This window comes from Oncorhynchus masou, chromosome 18, assembly GCF_036934945.1.
Source record: "Oncorhynchus masou masou isolate Uvic2021 chromosome 18, UVic_Omas_1.1, whole genome shotgun sequence".
Lineage (NCBI taxonomy): Eukaryota > Metazoa > Chordata > Actinopteri > Salmoniformes > Salmonidae > Oncorhynchus > Oncorhynchus masou.
Genome location: NC_088229.1, coordinates 44,193,987 through 44,217,248, shown reverse-complemented (window position 1 = coordinate 44,217,248; position 23,262 = coordinate 44,193,987). Strand labels below are relative to the sequence as shown.

The window sequence follows — 23,262 nt, the reverse complement described above, 5'->3', positions numbered from 1 at the left end:
GCGGGTAGGCTATTGCTTCAAATCCTATTATAATAATTGGATGACTTTGGGTGTTCCAGTAAGCAACAATTTGTTGCCTTCATTAGCCTACTTTATTCCAATATTTTTGTCATTCAGTGATATTTATTCCCATGGTAATTCGTTATGGATCCATCCAGATGTGGTTAGAAAACAATGCATTTTGTGGCCTCGGTAAGATAGATTCACTGATGGTTGAAGATAATGAGCGATCGGCAAAGGCGACAATTGGGCAACAATTGGCAACAATTGTTATTATTTGACCATGCTGGTCATTTATGAACATTTGAACATCTTGGCCATGTTCTGTTATAATCTCCACCCGGCACAGCTTGAAGAGTACTGGCCACCCCACATAGCCTGGTTCCGCTCCAGGTTTCTTCCTAGGTTTTGGCCTTTCTAGGGAGTTTTTCCTAGCCACCGTGCTTCTACACCTGCATTGCTTGCTGTTTGGGGTTTTAGGCTGGGTTTCTGTACAGCACTTTGAGATATCAGCTGATGTACAAAGGGCTATATAAATACATTTGATTTGATTTGATTTAGGTAGAATAATGTCGGCTGCAAACATGTTACAAATATTTAGCAAATATGGGGCAGGCTATTTAACGAACTGACATTTAAATTGGTGTTCATGACAACGTAATACATAAAAGACCGTAACTACACAACTTGAAGTAACCACATATTTAGCCATTGAGCATGTACTGATTGGCCAGTGAAGAGCCAAGCATCGACACACCCACAAATTGTTTATTCATCAAAACCCAGCCCTTTCATGCCACCGTCAGATACTGTGGGCATATTTCCAGTTGTGGAAATAGCTAAAATATACTGAACAACAATATAAACGCAACATACAACAATTTCAATAATTTTACTGAGGAAATTGAATTATATTCATTGGGCCCGAATCTATGGATTTCACTTGACTGGGAATACAGATCTGTTGGTCACTGATACCTTTAAAACAGTGAGCCTCCTGACAGGTTTGGCATATCAAGAAGCTGATTAAACAGCATAATCATTACACAGCTGCACCTTGTGCTGGGGACAATAAAATGCGAAGTTTTGTCACACAACACAATGCCACAGATGTCTCAAGTTTTGAGGGAGCGTGCAATTGGCATGCTGACTGCAGGAATGTCCACCAGAGCTGTTGCCAGATAATTTAATGTTAATTTCTCTACTATAATCCGCATACAACATCATTTTAGAGAATTTGTCAGTGTGTCCAACCGGCCTCACAACCGCATACCGCGTGTGTGGCATTGTGTGCGAGCAGTTTGCTCATGACGACGTTGTGAACAGAGTGCCCCATGGTGGCAGTGGAGTTATGGTATTGGCAGGCATAAGCTATGGACAATGAACACAATTGCATTTTATAGATTTCAATTTCAATGTTCAAAGATACCATGACGAGATCCTGAGGCCCATTTTCATGCCATTCATCCACCATCATCACCAAATGATAATGCATGGCCCCATGTCGCAAGGATCTGTACACAATTCCTGGAAGCTGAAAATGTCCCAGTTCTTTCATGGCCTGCATACTCACCAGACATGTCACCTATTGAACATGTTTGTGATGCTCTGGATTGACTTGTACGACAGCGTGTACCGCCAATATCCAGCAACTTCACACAGCCATTGAAGAGGATTGGGACAACATTCCCCAGGCCACAACAGCTGCATATCTGTATTCCCGGTCAAGTGAAGTCCATAGATTATGGCCTAATGAATTTGTTTCAATAGTCTGATTTCCTTATATGAACTATAACTCAGTAAAATCTGAGAAATTATTGCATGTTGCTTTTATGTTTTTGTTCAATATGAATCAGATATGGTGATGGTCTTCTCAAAATCAAGTCGAGGCTAATTATAATCATCCTCATTATCATCTGTCACCTTCATCTTCTTGAAACCCATCATCATCATCACAAATGCTTAGTATGGAACACGAGAGCGCCTGATTTCATGACATCATGCAGGCATGCACACTTTGAATAATGCAAAGCATCAGAAGCATCACCACTCCAATCTCAAGGGCGAACACATCACTTTCCCAACAACTAACACAGACTACAGAGTGTTGGTCAATAAATACACGATCTCAGTACATTTTAAATTATGGACCTGTACCCTGCACCAGACTCATGATTACACTACATGACCAAAAGTATGTGCTCGCTGAACATCTCATTACAAAATCATGGACATTAACATGGGGTTGCGAAAACAGCCTCCACTCTTCTGGGAAGGCTTTCCACTAGATGTTGCAACATTGCTGCAAGGACTTGCTTCCATTCAGCCACAAACACATTAGTGAGGTCAGGCACTGATGTTGGGCAATTAGGCCTGGCTCGCAGTCGGCGTTCTAATTCATCCCAGAGATGTTCGGGGGGGGGGGGGGCAGTGCTCTATGCAGGCCAGTCAAGTTCTTCCACACTGATCTTGACTAACCATTTCTGTATGGACCTCACTTTGTGCACTGGGGCATTGTCATGCTGAGACAGTAAAGGGCCTTCCCCAAACTGTTGCCACAAAGTTGGATGCACAGAATCTCATTGTATGCTGTAGAGTTAAGATTTCTCTTCACTGGATCTAAGGGACCTAGCCTGAACAATGAAAACAGCCCCAGACTATTATTCCTCCTCCACCAAACATTACAGATGGCACTCTGCACTGAGGCAGTTAGTGTTCTCCTGACACCCGCCAAACACAGATACCTCCGTCGGACTGTCAGATGGTGAAGAGTGATTAATCGCGCCAGAGAATGCGTTTCCACTGCTCCAGAGTCCAATGGCGGCGAACTGTACACCACTCCAGCCGACACTTGGCATGGTGATCTTAGACTTGTATGCAGCTACTCGGCCATGGAAACCCATTTCATGAAGCTCCCGAAGAACTGCTCTTGTGCCGACGTTGCTTCCAGAGGCAGTTTGGAACTCGATAGGGAATGTTGCAACCGAGGACAGACCATTTTTACGAGCAACTTGCATCAGCACCTGGCAGTCCCGTTCTGTGAGCTTGTTTGCGGCTGAGCTATTGTTGCTCCTAGACGTTTCCACTTTACAATAACAGCACTTACAGTTGACCAGGGCAGCTCCAGCAAGGCCGACATTTGACCAACTGACTTGTTAGAAAGGTGGCATCCTGTGACGGTGCCACATTGAAAGTCACTGAACTCTTCAGGAAGGCCATTCTACTGTAAGATTGCATGACAGTGTGCTCGATTTTATACATCTGTAAGCAATGGGTGTGGCTGAAATAGCAGAATCCACTCATTTGAGGGGGTGTCCACATACTTTTGTATATATAATGAACAACACTATAATTAGTCTATGTCATGACCAGTTATCATGGGTTTTTGCATTAGAGATGATTTTAGGACAGGGCTATTGCATGAGAGCTATGGTCATGTTTTAGGGAGATTACCACAGGGATAGAACCAGGTGCTTTGTCAATTATTCCTTTGCTAAATCCCTTTAATCGTACATTTTTCCCCCACCATTCCAACGCAAAGCACACAGCAGGGATGAGAGTCCTGTTGTTCGGTTGTTGTTTGGATGAGAATGGATGTTAAAGCATCCGCATGACTGCAATGTGACCAAGTCAGGCGGGTGTTAAGAGTGGCGGTTAGCCTCAGAGAATCTAGATATATTTTGTAATGTCTCTGGATTACAAGCGAATTGTATTATATTATGTATTGGAACTTTTACATTACTGTGTAGTTTACCTATAAAATGGTCTGATGGTGAAGTAGACATACTCGGTATTCACATTCCAAAATAAATAATCTCTTTACAATACATTTTAATAAAATGTTATCCAAATTACATAAGATCTTGCTACCATGAAAGGAAAATACCTGTCTATTTGTGGAAAAATTACCCTGATTAACTCTTTAATCATATTCCAGTTGACCTATTTGCCTATGGCCCTGCCTACTCCTAACGACTTCAATAGTTTATCGGTTTTTTTTTAACTATATGACCAAAAAATATTCCAAGGCTTCAGTCATACAAAAGCTATTCCATGGCACATGGTTGATGAACTGATACACAAAACAGATTTTTCAATTTAAATGATTATACAAAATGATTGCAACCAACAGAATGTTATAAAGATGGTGGATACAACCATCCCAGCTCTGCATATTTTTCTGCAAAGAGACAGAATCTTTATATAATTTGTTTTGGTACTGTCCATATGTAGCTTGTTTCTGGTCGCAAATTCAGTAATGGCTGAAGAATTATAACATTTACTTAGTTAATGATAGTTAACTCTACAAATAGCACTGCTGGGTGATCTGAAAAGTCAGAGTCAACTGATCAATAATATAATAATACACAGCAAAAATGTTCAGAACTTTTGTGAAACAACACAGCACAGTTGAAAAATAAAATATATTGCAAATAGAAGTCAAAACTGGAAGGCGTTCAGAGATAGATGTGAGGGGTTGAAGGGAGCTGAAAAACAAGATAACTAATGTAAAATATACTGTGTCCATAAAATGTATATAGGTTCTGAACTTTTGCGAAACATCACAGCACAGTTAAAAAATATATGACAAATAGAAATCAAAACTGGAGGGTCTGCAGAGATACAGTTGAGGTTGGAAGTTTACATACACTTAGGTTGGAGTATTTAACACTTGTTTTTCAACCACTCCACAAATTTCTTGTTAACAAACTATAGTTTTGGCAAGTCGGTTAAGACATCTACTTTGTGCATGACATAAGACATTTTTCCAACAATTGTTTACAGACAGATTATTTCACTTATAATTCACTGTATCACAAATCCAGTGGGTCAGAAGTTTACATACACTATGTTGACTGTGCCATTAAACAGCTTGGACAATTCCAGAAAATGATGTCATGGCTTTAGAAGCTTCTGATAGGCAAATTGACATCATTTGAGTCAATTGGAGGTGTACCTGTGGATGTATTTGAAGGCCTACCTTCAAACTCAGTGCCTCTTTGCTTGACATCATGGGAAAATCAAAAGAAATCAGCCAAAACCTCAGAAAAAAAATTGTTGACCTCAACAAGTCTGGCTCATCCTTGGGAGCAATTTCCAAACGCCTGAAGGTACCACATTCATCTGTACAAACAATAGTACACAAGTATAAACAGCATGGGACCACGCAGCCTTCATACCACTCAGGAAAGAGACGCGTTCTGTCTCCTAGAGATGAACGTACTTTGGGGCGAAAAGTACAAATCAATCCCAGATCAACAGCAAAGAACCTTGTGAAGATGCTGGAAGAACGGGTACAAAAGTATCTATATCCACAGTGAAACGAATCCTATACCGACATAACCTGTGTCAGGACCCGGTTTCGAACCTGGGTCTCCGGAGTGAGAAACAGTCACTTAACCAACTGAGCCACGAATAGACAGCAGAACCCAGAAGATGAGGCAGACACAGCAGTACTTAAGACAGTGTATTTAATAAAGAAAAAGTCCTAAAATACAAAAAATGGCAAATCCAAAAGGTGGTAGGAAAAACACAAAAAGACCTCAAAAGAAACTCACCAAAAATAAACAAAAACAAAAAACAGAATACCACAAGAACTTCACCTGGGGCCTGTTGCACAAAACTAAGATAAGGGATTAAGCCAGGATATCTTGGTGATCCTGGCTCAATTGATCCGTAATCCGGTTGCACTAAAGATGGATAGGGGGCAGGAGGATATGTTATGGTATAAATTACCATGGAGATTTATTCTGTGGAGCTAGCCTGCTCCAGACCAGGCTAAATTCCAGGATCTATTTAATCTCATCCCTAATGTCAGTCAGCAGTCACCACAAATGGAAACCAATAGTTATTTCACTGCTCACTATACATTGTTATCACATAACTAGACCCACTGTTATTATTTAAACGTTTGTGATCATTAATTTCAATGATTTTGGATAAAAAATGATTTTTAGATGTTGCTATCATTAGATAATTTACAGTTTCCCATAGACTATAAGGCTATATATAAATTGATAGAATATTAGGGCCACAGAGGGGAAAAAAACAAGTCATAATATTGTAACCAGTTGTTTTAAAGGAGGACAGTTGTTAAAATGACAGATGTGGGGCATTTCGTGAAATTGTACTTCAGTATGGTTTCATAAACAAAGACATGCTGATGTGCCAGAATATTAAGTATCACATTGTCATAAGTATCAAAACTGTAAAAACAATATGTAGCTTTTCTGCAGAAAGAACCAGCCTCATAAATGTATGACTTTATCCTTTTTCTTCAGTGTGGCCCTAGTACTCTGTCATATAAACAAATACACATTCCATATGAATATAAAAACACAATGTGTAACATTATGTTCCTTTATTGAATAAGGACAAAACAAAGCAGGTAAACCATCAGCTCCTTTCGAAACTGAAGTCACAGTGACTCTACAAGATGGAAAGCACAGAATCCAAGCATATTATACAAAATGATATACACATTCAAAGGTCTGTATATAACACACCCTGCATGTCTGCACACTAAAATAAATGCAGGACAAATCCATACACATCAACTGAACAGACAAATGAATGGATGCAGTAGCCTCCCTGCAGCCTTGTATTACACACAGTATACCGCACAAACATCATAAGAGGCCAAATTCGTCAAAAAACGAACCCAAAAAAACCCAAATTCCTCTGCCACCGCAGGACATATTTAACCAAAATTGAAAGCACACATACTAACTAAAATAATTCAACACATATTGGTCCCTCAGCAGCCGACCACTGTCGTCATCAGGGAAGATTGCCGGATTGTCCCAGTCCATGGCTGGTGGCACTCTGGGGGCCCTCTCCTTCCTCAGGCAGGCCACATTGTGGAGGACAGCACAAGCCACAGTAATATCACATGCCCTAACAGGGCTGACCCTTAATTTGTGAAGGCAGTGAAAGCGTGCCTTCAGGAGGCCAAAGGTCATTTCAACTCTGGCCCTGGTCCTGGCATGGGCATGGTTGTAGGCCTGCTGTGCTTCCTGGGGGTCTGTGAAAGGTGTCAGGAGAAAAGGCTGGCAGCCATACCCCCTGTCTCCCAGCAACACACCAGAGAATTCACCTGTCAACACAAAATCTCATCATTACTACCTCATAAACACAGTGATATTCTTGACACAGCCATGATGGTTATAAATAGGGGTTGTGTGGCTTACCTTGTGATAGATTTCAGAGGCCCGAAAGATTCTGGAGTCATGGACTGAGCCAGGCCATTTTGCCACAACATTGCTGATCACAGTCAGCATTGCAGACCATCTGAAATCACAAGATGAGGAATATTACACCAATCAATGCACATCACTGGCAATGCAGAGTGTTCGTCAATGGACAATATCAAAAAGTTATGTTCACCTGAACATTAATGCTGTGAAAGGATTTCCTATTCACAAAATCGGCCTCATGGGCACCTGAGGGGGCTTTTATCCTTGTGTGTGCAGTCCACTGCACCAATGACATTGGGGAAACCTGTCACACAAAGTAATGAGTATCCTACTATGTGTTAACAGTTGTCCTGTAATTTGTAGATCCTCTTACCTGCAATCCTATAGAACTCCTCTTTGATGTCACAGAGTCTTCATCTCCTTCCCTGGCCACAGAAGACATCTGCTAATGCTTTGATAGCCAGACACACACTCCTTATTGTGCGGCAAATTGTGGCCTTGTTCAGCTGTTCTGCATCCCCCACTGAGTACAGGAAGGCTCCACTAGCAAAAAAGCGCAAGGCCACACAAACCATTTGCTCCACACTCAGTGCATGGCTCCGTGCAGTGCGGTGCTTAATCCTGGGACCCAGTAGTCTGCATAGATACCTGATGCCATCTGCAGAAAACCTGTATCTTTCATATAGATGGTCATCAGGGAAGGCCAGTGGGTCCAACCGGTCCCTGAAGACCCTTTCTCGCCTGAAGGCTCTCCTCAGAACAAGTGCTTCTTCATCCACCACATCTCGCACGAATGGGCATGCCATTGTCAGAGCAGAAAGGAACACACAATTTTGGGCCTTCATATAGGCTAGTGGCCACACCTGGTGCTGGGGGGTGGGCAAAAGAGGGCAATGCCTTATAACGATGACTTGGTTGTACTGATTGCTGGGAAAATAAAAAACCTTAGAAAGATGCCACCGTCCTGTGTGCTCACAATAAGAGCTCTTATGTCATGGCTCACTTGACTTTACGAGAATATACCTAATTTTTATTTTGAGCTGTGTCATCTTCTTGGAGCTGGGGAGGAAAGAAAAATAATGATTAATACATTTGTGTTACAGTTAGCATACAGTGTACATTGAAGGCATATCTCACCTCCCTCTCAAGTTTTTTTATTTCAAGGTCCAGTTTCCTAATTGTCCTCTTTTTTATTTCGGACTCCAGTGCAAGATTTTCCATCTTTTTCTTCTTGTACTGAATGTCTATGTCTGCCAGTTCTATTTGGCGCCGGAGGTGGTTGCCATACAACTTTCTGATAGCTTGTGAGCTCTGTGAACACAATACAATTAGCGCAGCTGGAATTTGGCAGGATGTGGTGTCCTTTTATTAATACGCACTATGTTGCCAGGCTGGTTTTCCCACTGTATAGCATCTGGGTCCTGTAAAATAAATTAGATTTTTTGATTTTGATGAGGACTCCTCACCATTGTAGAGTAAATAGTACTTTCACAGTCTTAACATGATACCTCATGCCTTCTGGAATCCAGAGAGATGGTCTCCTCCTCATCATCGTCTCCATCATGTGCTGTTGCTGCTGCACTGGGGCCTTCACCCTATCACATTTAATCGGATTCATATTGAAGCTAGTAGACAAGACATGCCAGGCCTACAGTATGCCTTTGATGGAGTACTCACTGGATCAGCATCGTCTGGTGCTTGTGCTGGTGGCTCTAACAGGAACACAGTGCTGCCAGACACTGCAAGGCAATAGGTAAACCAAAGTCAGACAGTCCAAATTGATTCAATATGAATGTGGTTGTATCCCATGTAGAGATGGAAGGACATACCTTGAATGAAGCGGGTGGCATCTTGGGAGGAACCTATGCTCGTCTCTTTCCCCCCAGGGATCCCCTCTAAGACGGGCCTGCCTTTATTTAGCTCCAAGGCCATGTCCTCTGCTGGGGTAAGGTCAGCCTTTGGTGACCCACCACCCGTGCCTTGTCTGTGGGTATTCTTTTTCACTGCTAAAACAGTACAGACAATGTGTGAGCAGGCACCTTCTGGGTACAATATATGCTTGTGCTTTGTTAAATATTAGTCAGGGACCATACCATTCTGCAGAATGTTCTTGTATTTGATTTTGACCTGCTGCCATGTCCGTTTTGGCCCGTTCATGTTTAATCTACACACACACACACACACACACACACACACACACACACACACTGCAAAAAAATACTTGGTATTTTTGTCTTGTTTTCAGTAAAAATATCAAAAAATGTATCATAGCTTTATACAGTGTGATGGAGTTACTTTACACAATTTCACTCATATCTGCAGTGCATTTCAATTAAATATTTAACCGTTTCATAATTACAGTACAACTACATTTTTGGAGATGTGAATTAAATATTTGAATTGTAATTGTGATGTTTCAGCGGAGCGGTGAGTGTGTAATTGTGCACTACTTACGCATTCAGGCGGTCTGCAATACTTTGCCACGCTTTTTCTCTTTGCTTTATCACTGTGGCGGTGTTGCCTTTCTTCTTAATTATATCTTTTACCTCCTCGTATGCCTCCATGAGGATTTGTGCTTCCGACGGGGAAAAGTACGCGGCTCTAGTTGCCATGGTAAATCAGCTAATCTGTGATCTGTGGCGGGGTCTATTTGAGTGAGCCGTGAGCGCGCACCTATCCAGGATTGGTTTCACCTGGCTTAATGAATCCGTGTCTGCTCATCCTGGCTTGGTCTTTGTGCAACCAATTAAGCCTGGACGCACATGTTTTGGCTTCATTGAGCTCAGCTGAGTCATTTATCCCGGATGTCTTAATTCTACTTTTGTGCAACAGGCCCCTGGAATCGACAAGAGCACACAGAACACTAGGGCAGGGTGCTAACATACAAACACAGAGCACAGAACTGAGGGAAACAAAGGGTTTAAATACAATCAGGGGAAACGAGACACAGGTGCAAATAATAATGGGGATCAAGGGAAAAACATAGGGACAAAAAGCACAATGGGGACATCTACTGACCAAAACCCGGAACAACCCTGGCCAAATCCTGACAACCTGAAAGGCTGCTCAGCAAGGAAGAAGCCACTGCTCCAAAACCACTATAAAAAAGCCAGACTACGGATTGCTACTGCACATGGGGACAAAGATCGTACTTTTTGGAGAAATGTACACTTGTAGCATCATGTTGTAGGGTTGCTTTGCTGCAGGAGGGACAGGTGCACTTCACAAAATAGATAGCATCATGAGTAGGAAAAATTATGTGGATATATTGAAGCAACATCTCAAGACATCAGTCAGGAAGTTAAAGCTTGGTCACAAATTGGTCTTCCAAATGGACAATGACCCCAAGCACACTTCCAAAGTTGTGGAAAACTGGCTTAAGGACAACAAAGTCAATGTATTGGAGTGGACATCACAAAGCCCTGACCACATTCCTATAGAAAATATGTGGGCAGATCTGAAAAAGCGTTTGTGAGCAAGGAGGCCTACAAACCTGACTCAGTTACACCAGCTCTGCCAGGACGAATGGGCCAAAATTCACCCAACTTATTGTGAGAAGCTTGTGGATGGCTACCCAAAACGTTTGACCCAAGTTAAACAATTTAAAGCCAATACTACCAAATACTAACTGAGTATATGTAAACTTCTGACCCACTGGGAATGTGATCAAATAAATAAAAACTGAAATAAATCATTCTCTCTACTATCATTCTGACATTTCACATTCTTAAAATAAAGTGGTGATCCTAACTGACCTAAGACGGAATTTTTACGAGAATTAAATGTCAGGAATTGTGAAAAACCTGTATTTTGCTAAGGTGTATGTAAACTTCCAACTTTAACTGTAGATAGGAGGGGATGAGCGTAGCTGAAGGACAGGACTGAAAACAAACAAAAGATAACTTGTTTAAAATATACTGTGTCCGTAAAATGTATATATTATGTTAAGCTGGAAGTTGAAGGCTAAGTGGTGTTGGCCACTAGTTTACTCCAATTAGGGGAGCGGAGGTAGGGTTAGCAGAAAATAATAAGGGGGGGGGCGGGGGCGGGCTGTCTCAAGGTTTTTCTTGCAGGTCTATGTCCCTAGAGTTGGAAAATGTGTGATAGCAGTAATGTTAGCTTTCTTTGTGTTATCACTCTTTTTGCAGCCCTCTTTTCATTTTCCCATAGGGATTTTACCCATTGTCACGCCCTGACCATAGAGAGCTGCATATTCTCTCTATGTTGGTTGGGACATGATAGTGACTAGGGTGGGTTATCTAGGTGAATAATGATCTATGTTGGCCTAGTATGGTTCCCAATCAGAGGCAGCTGTTTATCGTTGTCTCTGATTGGGGATCATATTTAGGCAGCCATTTCTCCATTGTGCTTTGTGGGATCTAGTTGCCTGTGAGCATTATATTAGCTTCATATTTTGTTTGTTCATTTTTGTTGTTTTGTTCTTTAAAGTTTTCTATTCCAAAATAAAGGATGGAAACATACCACGCTGCATCTTGGTCCAATCCTTATAACAATCGTGACACCCATTGACAAAAAATGGCAGTAAACAACAAATTATTGCTCACATATAACCTTAATCATATGTTATGTGATTCACAGCTATACATCAGACTAATTTTCATAATGTTCAGGTCAACAGAACTTTGACCTTTGACATCTAGGGTATATATCAGAATTACCTGTATAAATCACTTTTAAAAAGAAACCCTGATACATTTTTAAGTGGTTCTGAAAGGTCATGAAATGTTCAAATTATATATAACATAACCACCTTTGGAAATCAACAGTTACTCTTTAAAAATTGCAAATATTGTGCATTTACAATAGAATGTTATGCATTAGAATTGTATGGAACTGGGCAGCTATGTTTTAGGATTGTCACTTTGGTGATAGAGGCACCAAATTTCACACACAGCTCGGTCAGTGTTTCAAAAACATGTATAGACAAAAGATGGCGCCGACAGTGAGGGCTGCCTCGCTTCTAGTCCTTAGGAAATTTAGCAGTATTTTGTTTTTTTATGTATTATTTCTTACATTGTTATCCCAGAAAATCTTAAGTGTTATTACATACAGCCAGAAAGAACTATTGGATATCAGAGCGAAGTCAACTTCCCAGCACTACGACCAGGAATACGAATTTCCCAAAGCGGATCCTTTGCCCGCACCACCCAGGACATTTGAACTGATTCCAGAGGCCAACCCAAAACAACGCCGCTGGAGAAGAGAGAAACAGAGCGGTCTTCTGGTCAGACTTCGGAGGTGCGCACACCACCCACCGCTTCTGAGTATAACACTTGCTCCAGACCCTAGACAACAAGGTCGACAAAATCAGGGCAAGGGTTGCCTTCCAGAGAGACATCAGGGATTGTAACATACTCTGTTTCATGGAAACATGGCTCTCTCGGGATATGTCAGTGTCGATACAGCAACCTGGATTCTCAGTGCGTCGCACCGACAGGAATCAAAATCTCTCCGGAAAGAGCAAGGGTGTATGTTGCATAATTAACAACTCATGGTGTAATTGTAACAACATACAGGAACTCAAGTCCTTTTGTTCACCTGACCTAGAATTCCTCACAATCAAATGCAGACTGTATTATCTCCCAAGACAATTCTCTTCAGTTATTGTCACAGCCATGTATATCCCCACTTCTGTCTGATACCATGACAGCCCTCAAGGAACTTCACTGGACTTTATGCAAACTGGAAACTACATATCCCGAGGCTGCATTTATTGTGGCTGGGGATTTTTAACAAAGCACATTTGAGAACAAGGCTACCTAAATTCTGTTAGCATATCGACTGTGGCACTGGCGCTGGAAAAACACTGGACCACTGTTCCTCTAACTTCTGCGATGCATAAAAGGCACTCCCCCGCCCTCCTTTCAGCAAATCTGACCATGACTCCATTTTGCTCCTCCCTTCCTACAGGCAAAAACTCAAACAGGAAGTACTCGTGCTAAGGACTATTCAACACTGGTCTGACCAATTGTAATCCACGCTTCAAGATTGTTTTGAACACGTGGACTGGGATATGTTCCAGGTAGCCTCAGAGAATAATATTGACGTATAAGCTGATTTGGTGAGTGAGTTTATAAGGAAGTGTATAGGAGATTTTGGACACACTGTGACTATTAAAACCTACCCTAACCAGAAACCGTGGATAGATAGCCGCATTCGTGCAAAACTGAAAGTGCAAACCAGGTGACTGGGAATATGACAAAATACAAACAGTGTAGTTATTCACTCCGCAAGGCAATCAAACAAGAAAAATGTCAATATAGAGACAGAGTGGAGTTGCAATGTGGCAGGGTCTACAGACAATCACAGACTAGAAAAGGAAAACCAGCCACGTCACGGACACCGACGTCTTGCTTCCAAACAAACTAAACACCTTATTTGCCCGCTTTGAGGATACTACAGTGCCACCGACGCGGACCGCTACCAAGGACTGTGGGCTCTCCTTCTCTGTGGCCGAGGAAGACATTTAAACGTGTTAGCCCTCGCAAGGCTGCCAGCCCAGACAGTATCCCGAGCCGCGTCCTCAGAGAATGCGCAGACCAGCTGGCTGGTGTGTTTCCGGACATATTAAATCTATCCCTATCCCAGTCTGCTGTCCCAACATGCATCAAGATGGCCACCATTGCTCCTGTACACAAGAATGCAAAGTTAACTGAACTAAATGAGTATCGCCCCGTAGCACTCGCTTCTGTCATCATGAAGTGCTTTGAGAGACTAGTCAAGGATCATATCACCTCCAACTTACCTGTCACCTTAGACCCACTTAAATTTGCTTACCGCTCCAATAAGTCCACAGACGATGCAACCGCAATCACACTGCATACTGCCCTATCCCATCTGGACAAGCGGAATACCTACAGTGCCTTGCGAAAGTATTCGGCCCCCTTGAACTTTGCGACCTTTTGCCACATTTCAGGCTTCAAACATAAAGATATAAAACTGTATTTTTTTGTGAAGAATCAACAACAAGTGGGACACAATCATGAAGTGGAACGACATTTATTGGATATTTCAAACTTTTTTAACAAATCAAAAACTGAAAAATTGGGCATGCAAAGTTATTCAGTTGTATTGTATTAGTATAAAATAAGGGGACAGACTGAGAATGAAAAATGGCCATTGACTTTTTGACTCAGACCGGCCCGCCAAAACCCTCCCAGTGATTCACCACCACCCATGCCACACTTTACATAAACAAGATTACTGAACAATATTTATAACGATAACTTTAGTAAAATAGATATAAAATAGAACGAGGGGAAGGAGTTGCTCTTAGGAGGAGGCTGGCAAAAAGGAGCACATATTGGCACAATGGCACTGGCAGTAAGGTGGCAAGAATCTCTGGAACCATCTGATCAGTAAAATAAATAAAACAGGAATACAACCCTACCTCCTTAAATTAGCAATATCTGCAGCAGCTCCCTTCTCTCAGCAATGCCATCTATAACCAGGTCACTGTTCAGGGCCATTAAAACATCTCGCTCAGTAGCCATGAGCATAAAAGCCTCCAGGTGCTGTTCAGATAGATTGCTCCTGAGCCTACTCTTGATGAATTTCAGAGTAGAGAAGCTCCGCTCGCTACCTGGGTTACTGCCAGGGTAAGTAGGAACATGTAAGCAAGGCCCAGGATGTACTATGCGTCGGTCAATAGGTTGTACTGACTAAGAATACGATAGCAACACACTGGACAATCCTTGCAAGATGAACAGCTCTTTTTCACCATCTCCATGAGTCCATAAACTCCCATAGTCCTGGTTGTGTATTCTTCAAATCCCAATTGTTTTAACCTAGTCCACTATTCTGCCAGGCTCATGAGCTCCCTCTGTACATTGGCCACCGTTGCTCTGCTGTCAAATGTGATCAAACATGTGCTTTGTTCTTGAAGGGCTCCGTGGACGGCCACTGGCACTGGATGTTAGCTGACGGAGGTTTTTAGGGTCCAGAAGAGCCATGTCGGCATACAAAGTGCCATTACTCAGAAATCGCAGATGGATGCTATCTATAACTGTATCCAGAGTTTGATTATGGACACCAATCCTGTATTCACCCTTTTCGTTGACAGAGTGGCCTCTAACTCCAGGTCTGTTTCCTCATCCTGTTCCTGCAACTTCCTGTTGGCCCACTGAATAAATGAGGTGACCTGAAATATTCTGAGGAATATCTGAGCTGTAGGTATTGGTTCATACTTCAGCAACCCCTCAAAGTATCCTTGTGCCTTGACCCATGCAGTAATGTTGATGTTTTTCTGATCTTGTATGGTTGAAAGAGTGAGAAGGACATCAACATACAGACCCTCATCTGCATTTCCAAAAGCTCTAAATGCCTTCTCTGAGGCACTGTCTTTAGCCCATCAGCGTGTCTCTCAAATTGGAGCAAGACGTCTGTGTCTTGAGTCCTTGCTCTCCTTCTCCCAAATGTTCATCCTCTGGTAGGATTCACAGAAGAACACAGCTAGGTTGTTAATGAGAGAAAAAAGTGACCCACTTACCAAGACACTCTTTGTTGGGTCTGCCAAAACAAGGTTCAAAATGTGTGCATAGCACCACACATGCACCTGATTGGTGGACTTTGCAGAGAGCAGGGCAGAGAAGCTTTTATACTGGCCTTACATACTGGAGGCTCCATCAGTAGAATTGCCAAGGCACTTGCTGATGTCAAGCTTCATGTTTTCCAGTACTTCACTCAGTACCTGGAGAAGGTATTGGGGGCAGAGTCTCTCTAATCACTCTATTACCATCAATAACGTCATTACCACCATCCAACACACAATGCAGGCCACCATAGCAAGTGAAATCCAGGAAGCTGGTATGTTTTATGATAGAGCATTGATCTTGTGTTGTAATGTCCTGTGTAGTGTCAGTATGGACTTAAAACATACCATCTTCCTGGATTTCACTTGCTATGGTGGCCTGCATTGTGTGTTGGATGATGGTAATGACGTTATCGATGGTAATAGAGTGATTAGAGAGACTCTGCCCCCTCTTGACACAGTTTTTTGCATTTCTCTATGCAGGCAGTGAGATGCTCTTTTATCCACAGGTCATACTTTCCCAGCAGAATGATCATCTCTAAAAAGGTACCAAGTTGTCATCTAGCATATAAACTGCTTCAGACTGCATGCCTCTCTAGCTCAGACCCCTATTGCCTATGGCTTTAACAACATCTATAATGTGCTCTCGCACTTGCCTTCTTCTGCGCACTTGCTCTCTATGAGCAGGCATCTGACTGCCGATGAACAAGCTCTCAATGTTACCTTTGGAGGACCTTAGAAAGCAGGCCTCAGCATAACCTCTATGCATAATGCTCTTCTCATGCTCTTCCACTCATTGATGGATATGCTTCCAGTCTGCCTTTCCATTCATGAAAGGGTTTTTCTCTGTGGGCTTTGGAAATGCCAAACAAATGAAGCAGAATAAAGCATGGTTCTCTTCACGATATGACAGCCACTTCCTGTTGGTCACATCTTTACAAAAGAAAACCTTCTGCACCACAGACTTTTCACACTTTTGTTGGGGGTGGAAACTAAAAAACATAAAATAATAACAAATTGGGGTGGCAGTGGCATCCTGAGTCTGGCTCAATCTACATCTGTCCACTGCAGATGCACTATCCTCAACCTGGATGTGTCACGCCTGCTCCCGCTCCCCCTCCCTGGCGCTCGAAGGCGCCAGGCTCCCCAGCATTATGCACTCCTGCCACCATCATTACGCACACCTGCCTTCACCCTGTCACGTGCATCAGCGATTATTGGACTCAATCACCTCTGTCATTACCTCCCCTATATCTGTCTGGTTCCCCACTCTGTTCCCCGCTTCAGCATTGATTGTCTTATGTCCTTGTATACCCATGTGCTGACGCTGTTCCTGTCTTGTTTTATGTCTGTTCCTGATTAAATGTTTGACTCCACGTACCTGCTGCTCAACCTCGGTGTCGGTCCTTACAGGATGAGTAATTAGTACAAATTAGTATATTAGTATAATATTATAATATGAAATATAAAGTTTAATGGTAATAGTATAATGTTAGTATAATATTAATATATTAATTATATAATGTTAGCATATTCATATATTTTCATATAATAGTATACTTTAAACCACTAGTATAATATTAATTCCAATTGGACAATACAGCAGTTTAAGAAATACACAACCAACATTTAAAAATTTTGTAGGTTTTGTTCCGTCATTAATCCCTTCTGCAAGAAAAATGGTCTACATTGGTGGTTAGTCTCTAATTTGTTAATGCTAAGTACTAACTTGTCAATAATCATAACCATTCATGCATAACAATGAGTTCAACATTTCTAAAGTTTGCTGTAGCACGTCCTGCCCCATCCAGGCTGTGATTGGTCGGTTCATGAAAATTGACATTGACGAGCGCTTGTTTCAACAAAAGGCACCCGATATAGCTAAACAGCCAGCTAGCAAAACCCAAACATTGCTTATCTTATCCCTATTGTCTTCTGTCTTACCGCTTCAGCTGCAAAACCTTGACAAACAGTTTAACTGGTATTGCTGGGCTCAATGGGCTGCTCTCTCTGCTCTCTCCTCTCTGCTGCCAGTGCCTTCAGGCGCACTAGGCTGAGATGATTGACTGGTAAAGGCGCCAAATTAATAATTTGTTATTTTAAAACATTTGGCTGTATCAGCCTCAAGGGACTTCAACCTCTTCTCTCTTCGCTTTTTAGCACCACCTTTATGTTTTTTCTCTTTTGTTTGTCCATCTTTCTCCACTCCACTATTTATCCAAATGTCACCACTTAACAGAGATGGGAAAGGGGCGGGGCCCATGTAAAGTTAGAATGGACTGGACCAAAAGTAATTGGCTGGGAGAGAGAAGCTGACAGATGTAATACCCAACCACAGTGGCAGTGGGCCGGCAGCCCACTGGCCTGGCCAGTCAGACACACAGCCCTTGGTTATTTTTATTTAAGTGGGGGCTGGGGTTATTTATGTTTTGTGTTGCATTGCCCCCAATTGTCAAGCTAATGAAAGATAAGGGCCATATGTTTCGAAAGCCATATCGCAAACAATGATAATTGACATTTCTAAACATTAATTCTTAGGGATTGGTGTCCCATCAACGGGACAGTTGTAAATCATGCAGCGCCTTGTATCACGATCGCAGTTTTTAGAGAAACAACAAATGTCGGTACATATAAGTGTATTATGTGTATTAAATTCTTGTTAATATAACTGCACTGTCCAATGTACAGTAACTATTACTGCAAAAGGAGGTGAGCTCCTAACAACAAAACACCTTTTTCACCGCGAAAGGTTTGATAAATTCCCCTCTGAAGGTGAAATGTGCACTTACATTCTGAAATCTTGCTCTGATTTACCATCCATAGGGTCCCAGAGATAACTTGAAGTGTTGTTTTGTTAGATAAAATCATTTTCATATCCTAAAAAGGTCAATATATCAGGCAAGATTGATTTTGCATTTCCACTCATTCAATTTGCAAAGAAAGGATTCTGTGAAAATCGAACCCTAAACGTTGTTTCAACCAGTCAAATCACATTCGTATGTATTCTTCAGAGATCCTAGAACGTAACCAGACTTCACTATATCATTAGGGGTGTAGGACACCAAATTTGTTCAGAGAGCAACACCTTCATGGCACGCCAATGACGCGAGCGGTCTTTACTTGATCGACTCTAACCTTGTCAAATAAGCACCAATCGGGGTCAAACAAAGCTCCATAGATAGCCAATGATGTGGGCTTTATGGGAGTACCCTGTATCTGTTGTAAAATGTAGCTGCTAACCTTGTGCGACAGCATGCCTTTTCCTTTTGGACAAAAATCATATGAATATTCAGAGTTATGAAAACTGGTTGTTTTGCAAATGTTGAACTTATAATATGGCTACTAATACTGGAATTGCTAAATCAAAGTCCAAGTATACAGATTTGACAATATTCTTGCAGAAAAATGTAATATGAATGCAAATGTCACCTTCACGATTTGCCCAAATGTACCTGGGTGACTTCACACTAAATGTCATGTAATTCGCTCATACTTAAATTTATCCATCTGCACATACACTGTTGCCATCTTGTGAACACCATCGGAATTACAACCAGAGTGATGGCTAGAAGTGGAACCATTCTGTTGCATTTCAAAGATGGTGGTAGAAAAGAAACGGTCATTTTTTTCTTTGTATTTTCTTCTACCAGATCTATTGTGTTATATTCTCCTTCATTCATTCATTTGTTCACATTTTCGCAAACTTCAAAGTTTTCCCTTTCAAATGGTACCAAGAATATGCATATTCTTGCTTCAGGGCCTGAGCTACAGGCAGTTAGATTTGGGTATGTCATCTTAGGCAAAAATGTATAAAAAAAGGGGGCTAAATCAAAGTCCAAGTATACAGGATTGTAGTTCATATGAGGCAGTCATGGGCAAAGGTAATGGCCGAATACTGTTTGATAGCTAGGGTAGAAGTTTCCCTTATGCACAGATCTAGGATAAGTTTAACCTCTCCGATTCCTACCCTTTACTTTACGGGAGAAGATTGACATTTGACCTGAGATGCATGGGTGACTGAGAAACATGGGAAACTTCCTCCTAAGCTAGCCAAAGATGCCGGCTGATCCATTATGATCTTACTTCTCAGATGTAAACCAAAGTTTAAATGAATCAGGTTCTTCCATTTCATCTGAATGGCAAGAGACAGGTAATTGAATAACAACTTGGATGCTGTATCAAAATCTTACCTGGCTGAAAATCAGCAAACTGCAGATGTGTTGGTATGTCACAGCTCCATATTATCAATATTTGTGACCAAAATAATTATATGTACAACAAGGTAAATACTAAAAGGCCATTAACAAAAGCATACACAAACAAACACTGCCGAGCCACAAGTCCGAGAGGCTACTCCAGCCTGCAGTCACAAAGAGAGCAATGAGAGCAATCACTTTCTTATCTGTCTTGGCAAAGCACAGCACCTGGCCTGGTTGCTGCTTCCACCTAGGGATGGGGTGTGGAAGTGGAAAATTGACAGTATAACAATGGACCATATATCCTAACAACAAGATAAACCCAAAACTATGTCATATGTGACCAATTACAGGATCTGTGTTGTTTCACGCTAGTTCCTAATTCACAGTAACACTTTTCTTAAGGTATTTATAAACTGTGTGTTCACCATTTATTAATCATTACTCCCACATTTACAAAACATTTACTAATAATTAGTAAAGTATTTTTGCAGTCCCAAATCTAAAGTGAGCGGTATTTATATGTCACGCCCTGACCATAGAGAGCTGTTTATTCTCTATGGTGGTTGGGGCGTGATAATGACTAGGTGTAACGGTTTTCATGCGGTGAAAGAGAGTCGGACCAAAATGCAGCGTGTAGATTGCGATCCATGTTTAATGAACAAACGTAACACGAATCTAAATACAAACACTACAAAACAAAGAACGTAACGAAAACCGAAACAGCCTATACTAGTGTAAACTAACACAGATACAGGAACAAGGACACTAAGGACAATCACCCACGAAACACACAAAGAATATGGCTGCCTAAATATGGTTCCCAATCAGAGACAACGATAATCACCTGACTCTGATTGAGAACCGCCTCAGGCAGCCATAGACTAACGCTAGACATCCCACAAAACCCCAAGACAAAAACACACCACAATAACCCATGTCACACCCTGGCCTGACCGAATAAATGAAGAATAAACGTAATATATTTAGACCAGGGCATGACAGAACCCCCCCCCCCCTCCCAAGGTGCGGACTCCCGGACGCACATCAAAACAATAGGGAGGGTCCGTGTGGGCGTCTGTCCATGGTGGCGGCTCCGGCTTCGGCGCGGGACATGGAACCCACTCTATAAATGTCTTAGTCCCCCCTCCTCGCGTCCTAGGATAGTCCACCTTCGCCGCCGACCATGGCCTAGTAGTCCTCACCCAGAACCCCACTGGACTGAGGGTCAGCTCGGGACTGAGGGGCAGCTCGGGACAGAGGGGCAGCTCGGGACAGAGGGGCAGCTCGGGACAGGGGAAGCTCAGCACTGAGGGGCAGCTCAGCACTGAGGGGAAGCTCGGGACTGAGAGGAAGCCCAGCACTGAGAGGAAGCTCAGCACTGAGAGGAAGCTCAGGCAGGTAGTTGGCTCCGGCAGATCCTGGCTGGCTGGCTGATCTCGAAGAGTCTGGTTGACTGGCAGATCTGGAAGAGTCTGGTTGACTAGCAGATCTGGAAGAGTCTGGCTGACTGGCAGATCTGGAAGAGTCTGGCTGACTGGCGGATCTGGAAGAGTCTGGCTGACTGGCGGTTCCGGCAGATCCTGGCTGACTGGTGGTTCCGGCAGATCCTGGCTGACTGGCGGTTCCGGCAGTTCCTGGCTGACTGGCGGTTCCGGCAGATCCTGGCTGACTGGCGGTTCTGACACTAGGGTGGGTTATCTAGGTGATTTATGATTTATGTTGGCCTGGTATGGTTCCCAATCAGAGGCAGCTGTTTATCATTGTCTCTGATTGGAGATAATATTTTGGTAGCCATATCCCCATTGTGATTTGTGGGATCTTGACTATGTTTTTGTGTAGCTGCCTGTGAGCAGCCTAGAACGTCACGTTTAGTTTGTTTCTTCTGTTTTGTTTAGTGAGTTTATTCTTTATTAAACATGTGGAATTCTACGGACGCTGCACCTTGGTCCAATCATTATAACGATCTTGACATTATACTTTAGAAATACTTAATAAATGTTCTGAGACCAGAGTAATTTCTGAAAAAAATAGGCATGCCAATGGCAGACATTCCTGCAGTACTGGTACAAATATATATGTACACACTACTGGTCAAAAGTTTTAGAACACCTACTCATTCAAGGGTTTTTCTTTAGTTTGACTATTTTCTACATTGTAGAATAATAGTGAATACATCAAAACTATGAAATAACACATATTTGTATTTATTATGGATCCCCATTTGCTGCTGCGAAGGCAGAAGTTACTCTTCCTGGGGTCCAACAAAATGAAGGCAGTTTATACCATTTTAAAAACATTACAATACATTCACAGACTCTGTGCCCTCAGGCCCCTACTACATATATACAGTACAAAAATCCATGTGTACGTGTGTGTATAGTGCGTATGCTATCGTGTGTGTATGCATGTGTCTGTGCCTATGTTTGTGTTGCTTCCAAGTCCCCGCTGTTCCACACGGTGTTTGTTAATGTGTTTTTTCAATCAAATTTTACTGCTTGCATGAGTTACTTGATGTGGAATAGAGTTCCATGTAGTCAGGGCTCTATTTTGTACTGTGCACGTGCCATAATCTGTTCTGGACTTGTGGCATATCTTGTGGGGTATGCATGGGTGTCCAAGCTGTGCGGCAGTAGTTCAAGCAGACAGCTCGGTGTATTCAACATGTCAATACCTCTCATAAATACAAGCAGTCAATGATTGATGAAGTCAATCTCTCCTCCACTTTGAGCCCGTAGAGTGACGTGCATATTATTAATATTAGCACTCTGTGTACATCCAAGGGCCAGCCGTGCTGCCCTGTTCTGAACTAATTGCAATTTTCCTAAATCCTTTATAGTGGCACCTGACCACATGACTGAACAGTAGTCCAGGTGCGACAAAACTAGGGCCTGTAGGACCTGCCTTGTTGACAGTGTTGTCAAGGTAGAGCAGCGCCTTATCATGGACATACTTCTAAACATCTTAGCTACTGTTGTGTCAATATGTTTTGACCATGACAGTTTACAATCCAGGGTAACTCCAAGCAGTTTAGTCACCGCAACTTGCTAAATTTCCACATGATTTACTACAAGTTTTAGTTGAGGTTTAGGGTTTAGTGAATGATTTGACCCAAATACAATGCTTTATGTTTTATAAATATTTAGGACTAACTTATTCCTTGCCACCCGCTCTGAAACTAACTGCAACTCTTTGTTAAGTGTCAGTCATTTTAGTCGCTGTAGTAGCTGACTTGTGAAGTGTTGAGTTATCCGCATACATAGACACTCTGGCTTTCCTCAAAGCCAGTGGCAATTCATTAGTAAAGATTGAAAAAGTA

At 42.2% G+C, this 23,262-nt stretch overlaps 1 protein-coding gene and 1 long non-coding RNA gene across 4 annotated transcripts; both read right to left on the bottom strand.

Annotated features, from left to right (window-relative positions):
• Nucleotides 1-6,323: 6,323 nt before the first annotated feature.
• Nucleotides 6,324-7,611, bottom strand: LOC135503703 (uncharacterized). Its single transcript, XR_010449989.1, has 4 exons — nucleotides 7,570-7,611; nucleotides 7,387-7,500; nucleotides 7,191-7,290; nucleotides 6,324-7,096 (listed from the first exon to the last, which is right to left on the bottom strand). It is a non-coding gene; the product is annotated as an uncharacterized LOC135503703 (long non-coding RNA).
• A 582-nt stretch (nucleotides 7,612-8,193) lies between these two features.
• Nucleotides 8,194-9,792, bottom strand: LOC135503702 (uncharacterized). 3 transcript variants are annotated; one of them, XM_064921850.1, is made up of 8 exons: nucleotides 9,651-9,791; nucleotides 9,290-9,360; nucleotides 9,026-9,202; nucleotides 8,874-8,935; nucleotides 8,705-8,791; nucleotides 8,576-8,617; nucleotides 8,334-8,507; nucleotides 8,194-8,255 (listed from the first exon to the last, which is right to left on the bottom strand). In XM_064921850.1, the coding sequence occupies exons 1-8, from the start codon at nucleotides 9,758-9,760 to the stop codon at nucleotides 8,220-8,222; spliced, it is 759 nt and encodes a 252-aa protein (XP_064777922.1). In that variant the 5' UTR covers nucleotides 9,761-9,791; the 3' UTR covers nucleotides 8,194-8,219. The 3 variants fall into 3 exon arrangements, with proteins under 3 accessions (XP_064777922.1, XP_064777921.1, XP_064777923.1); XM_064921849.1 differs by having other exon boundaries at nucleotides 8,245-8,507; nucleotides 9,651-9,792; XM_064921851.1 differs by lacking the exon at nucleotides 8,576-8,617 and having other exon boundaries at nucleotides 8,245-8,507.
• Nucleotides 9,793-23,262: the final 13,470 nt, after the last annotated feature.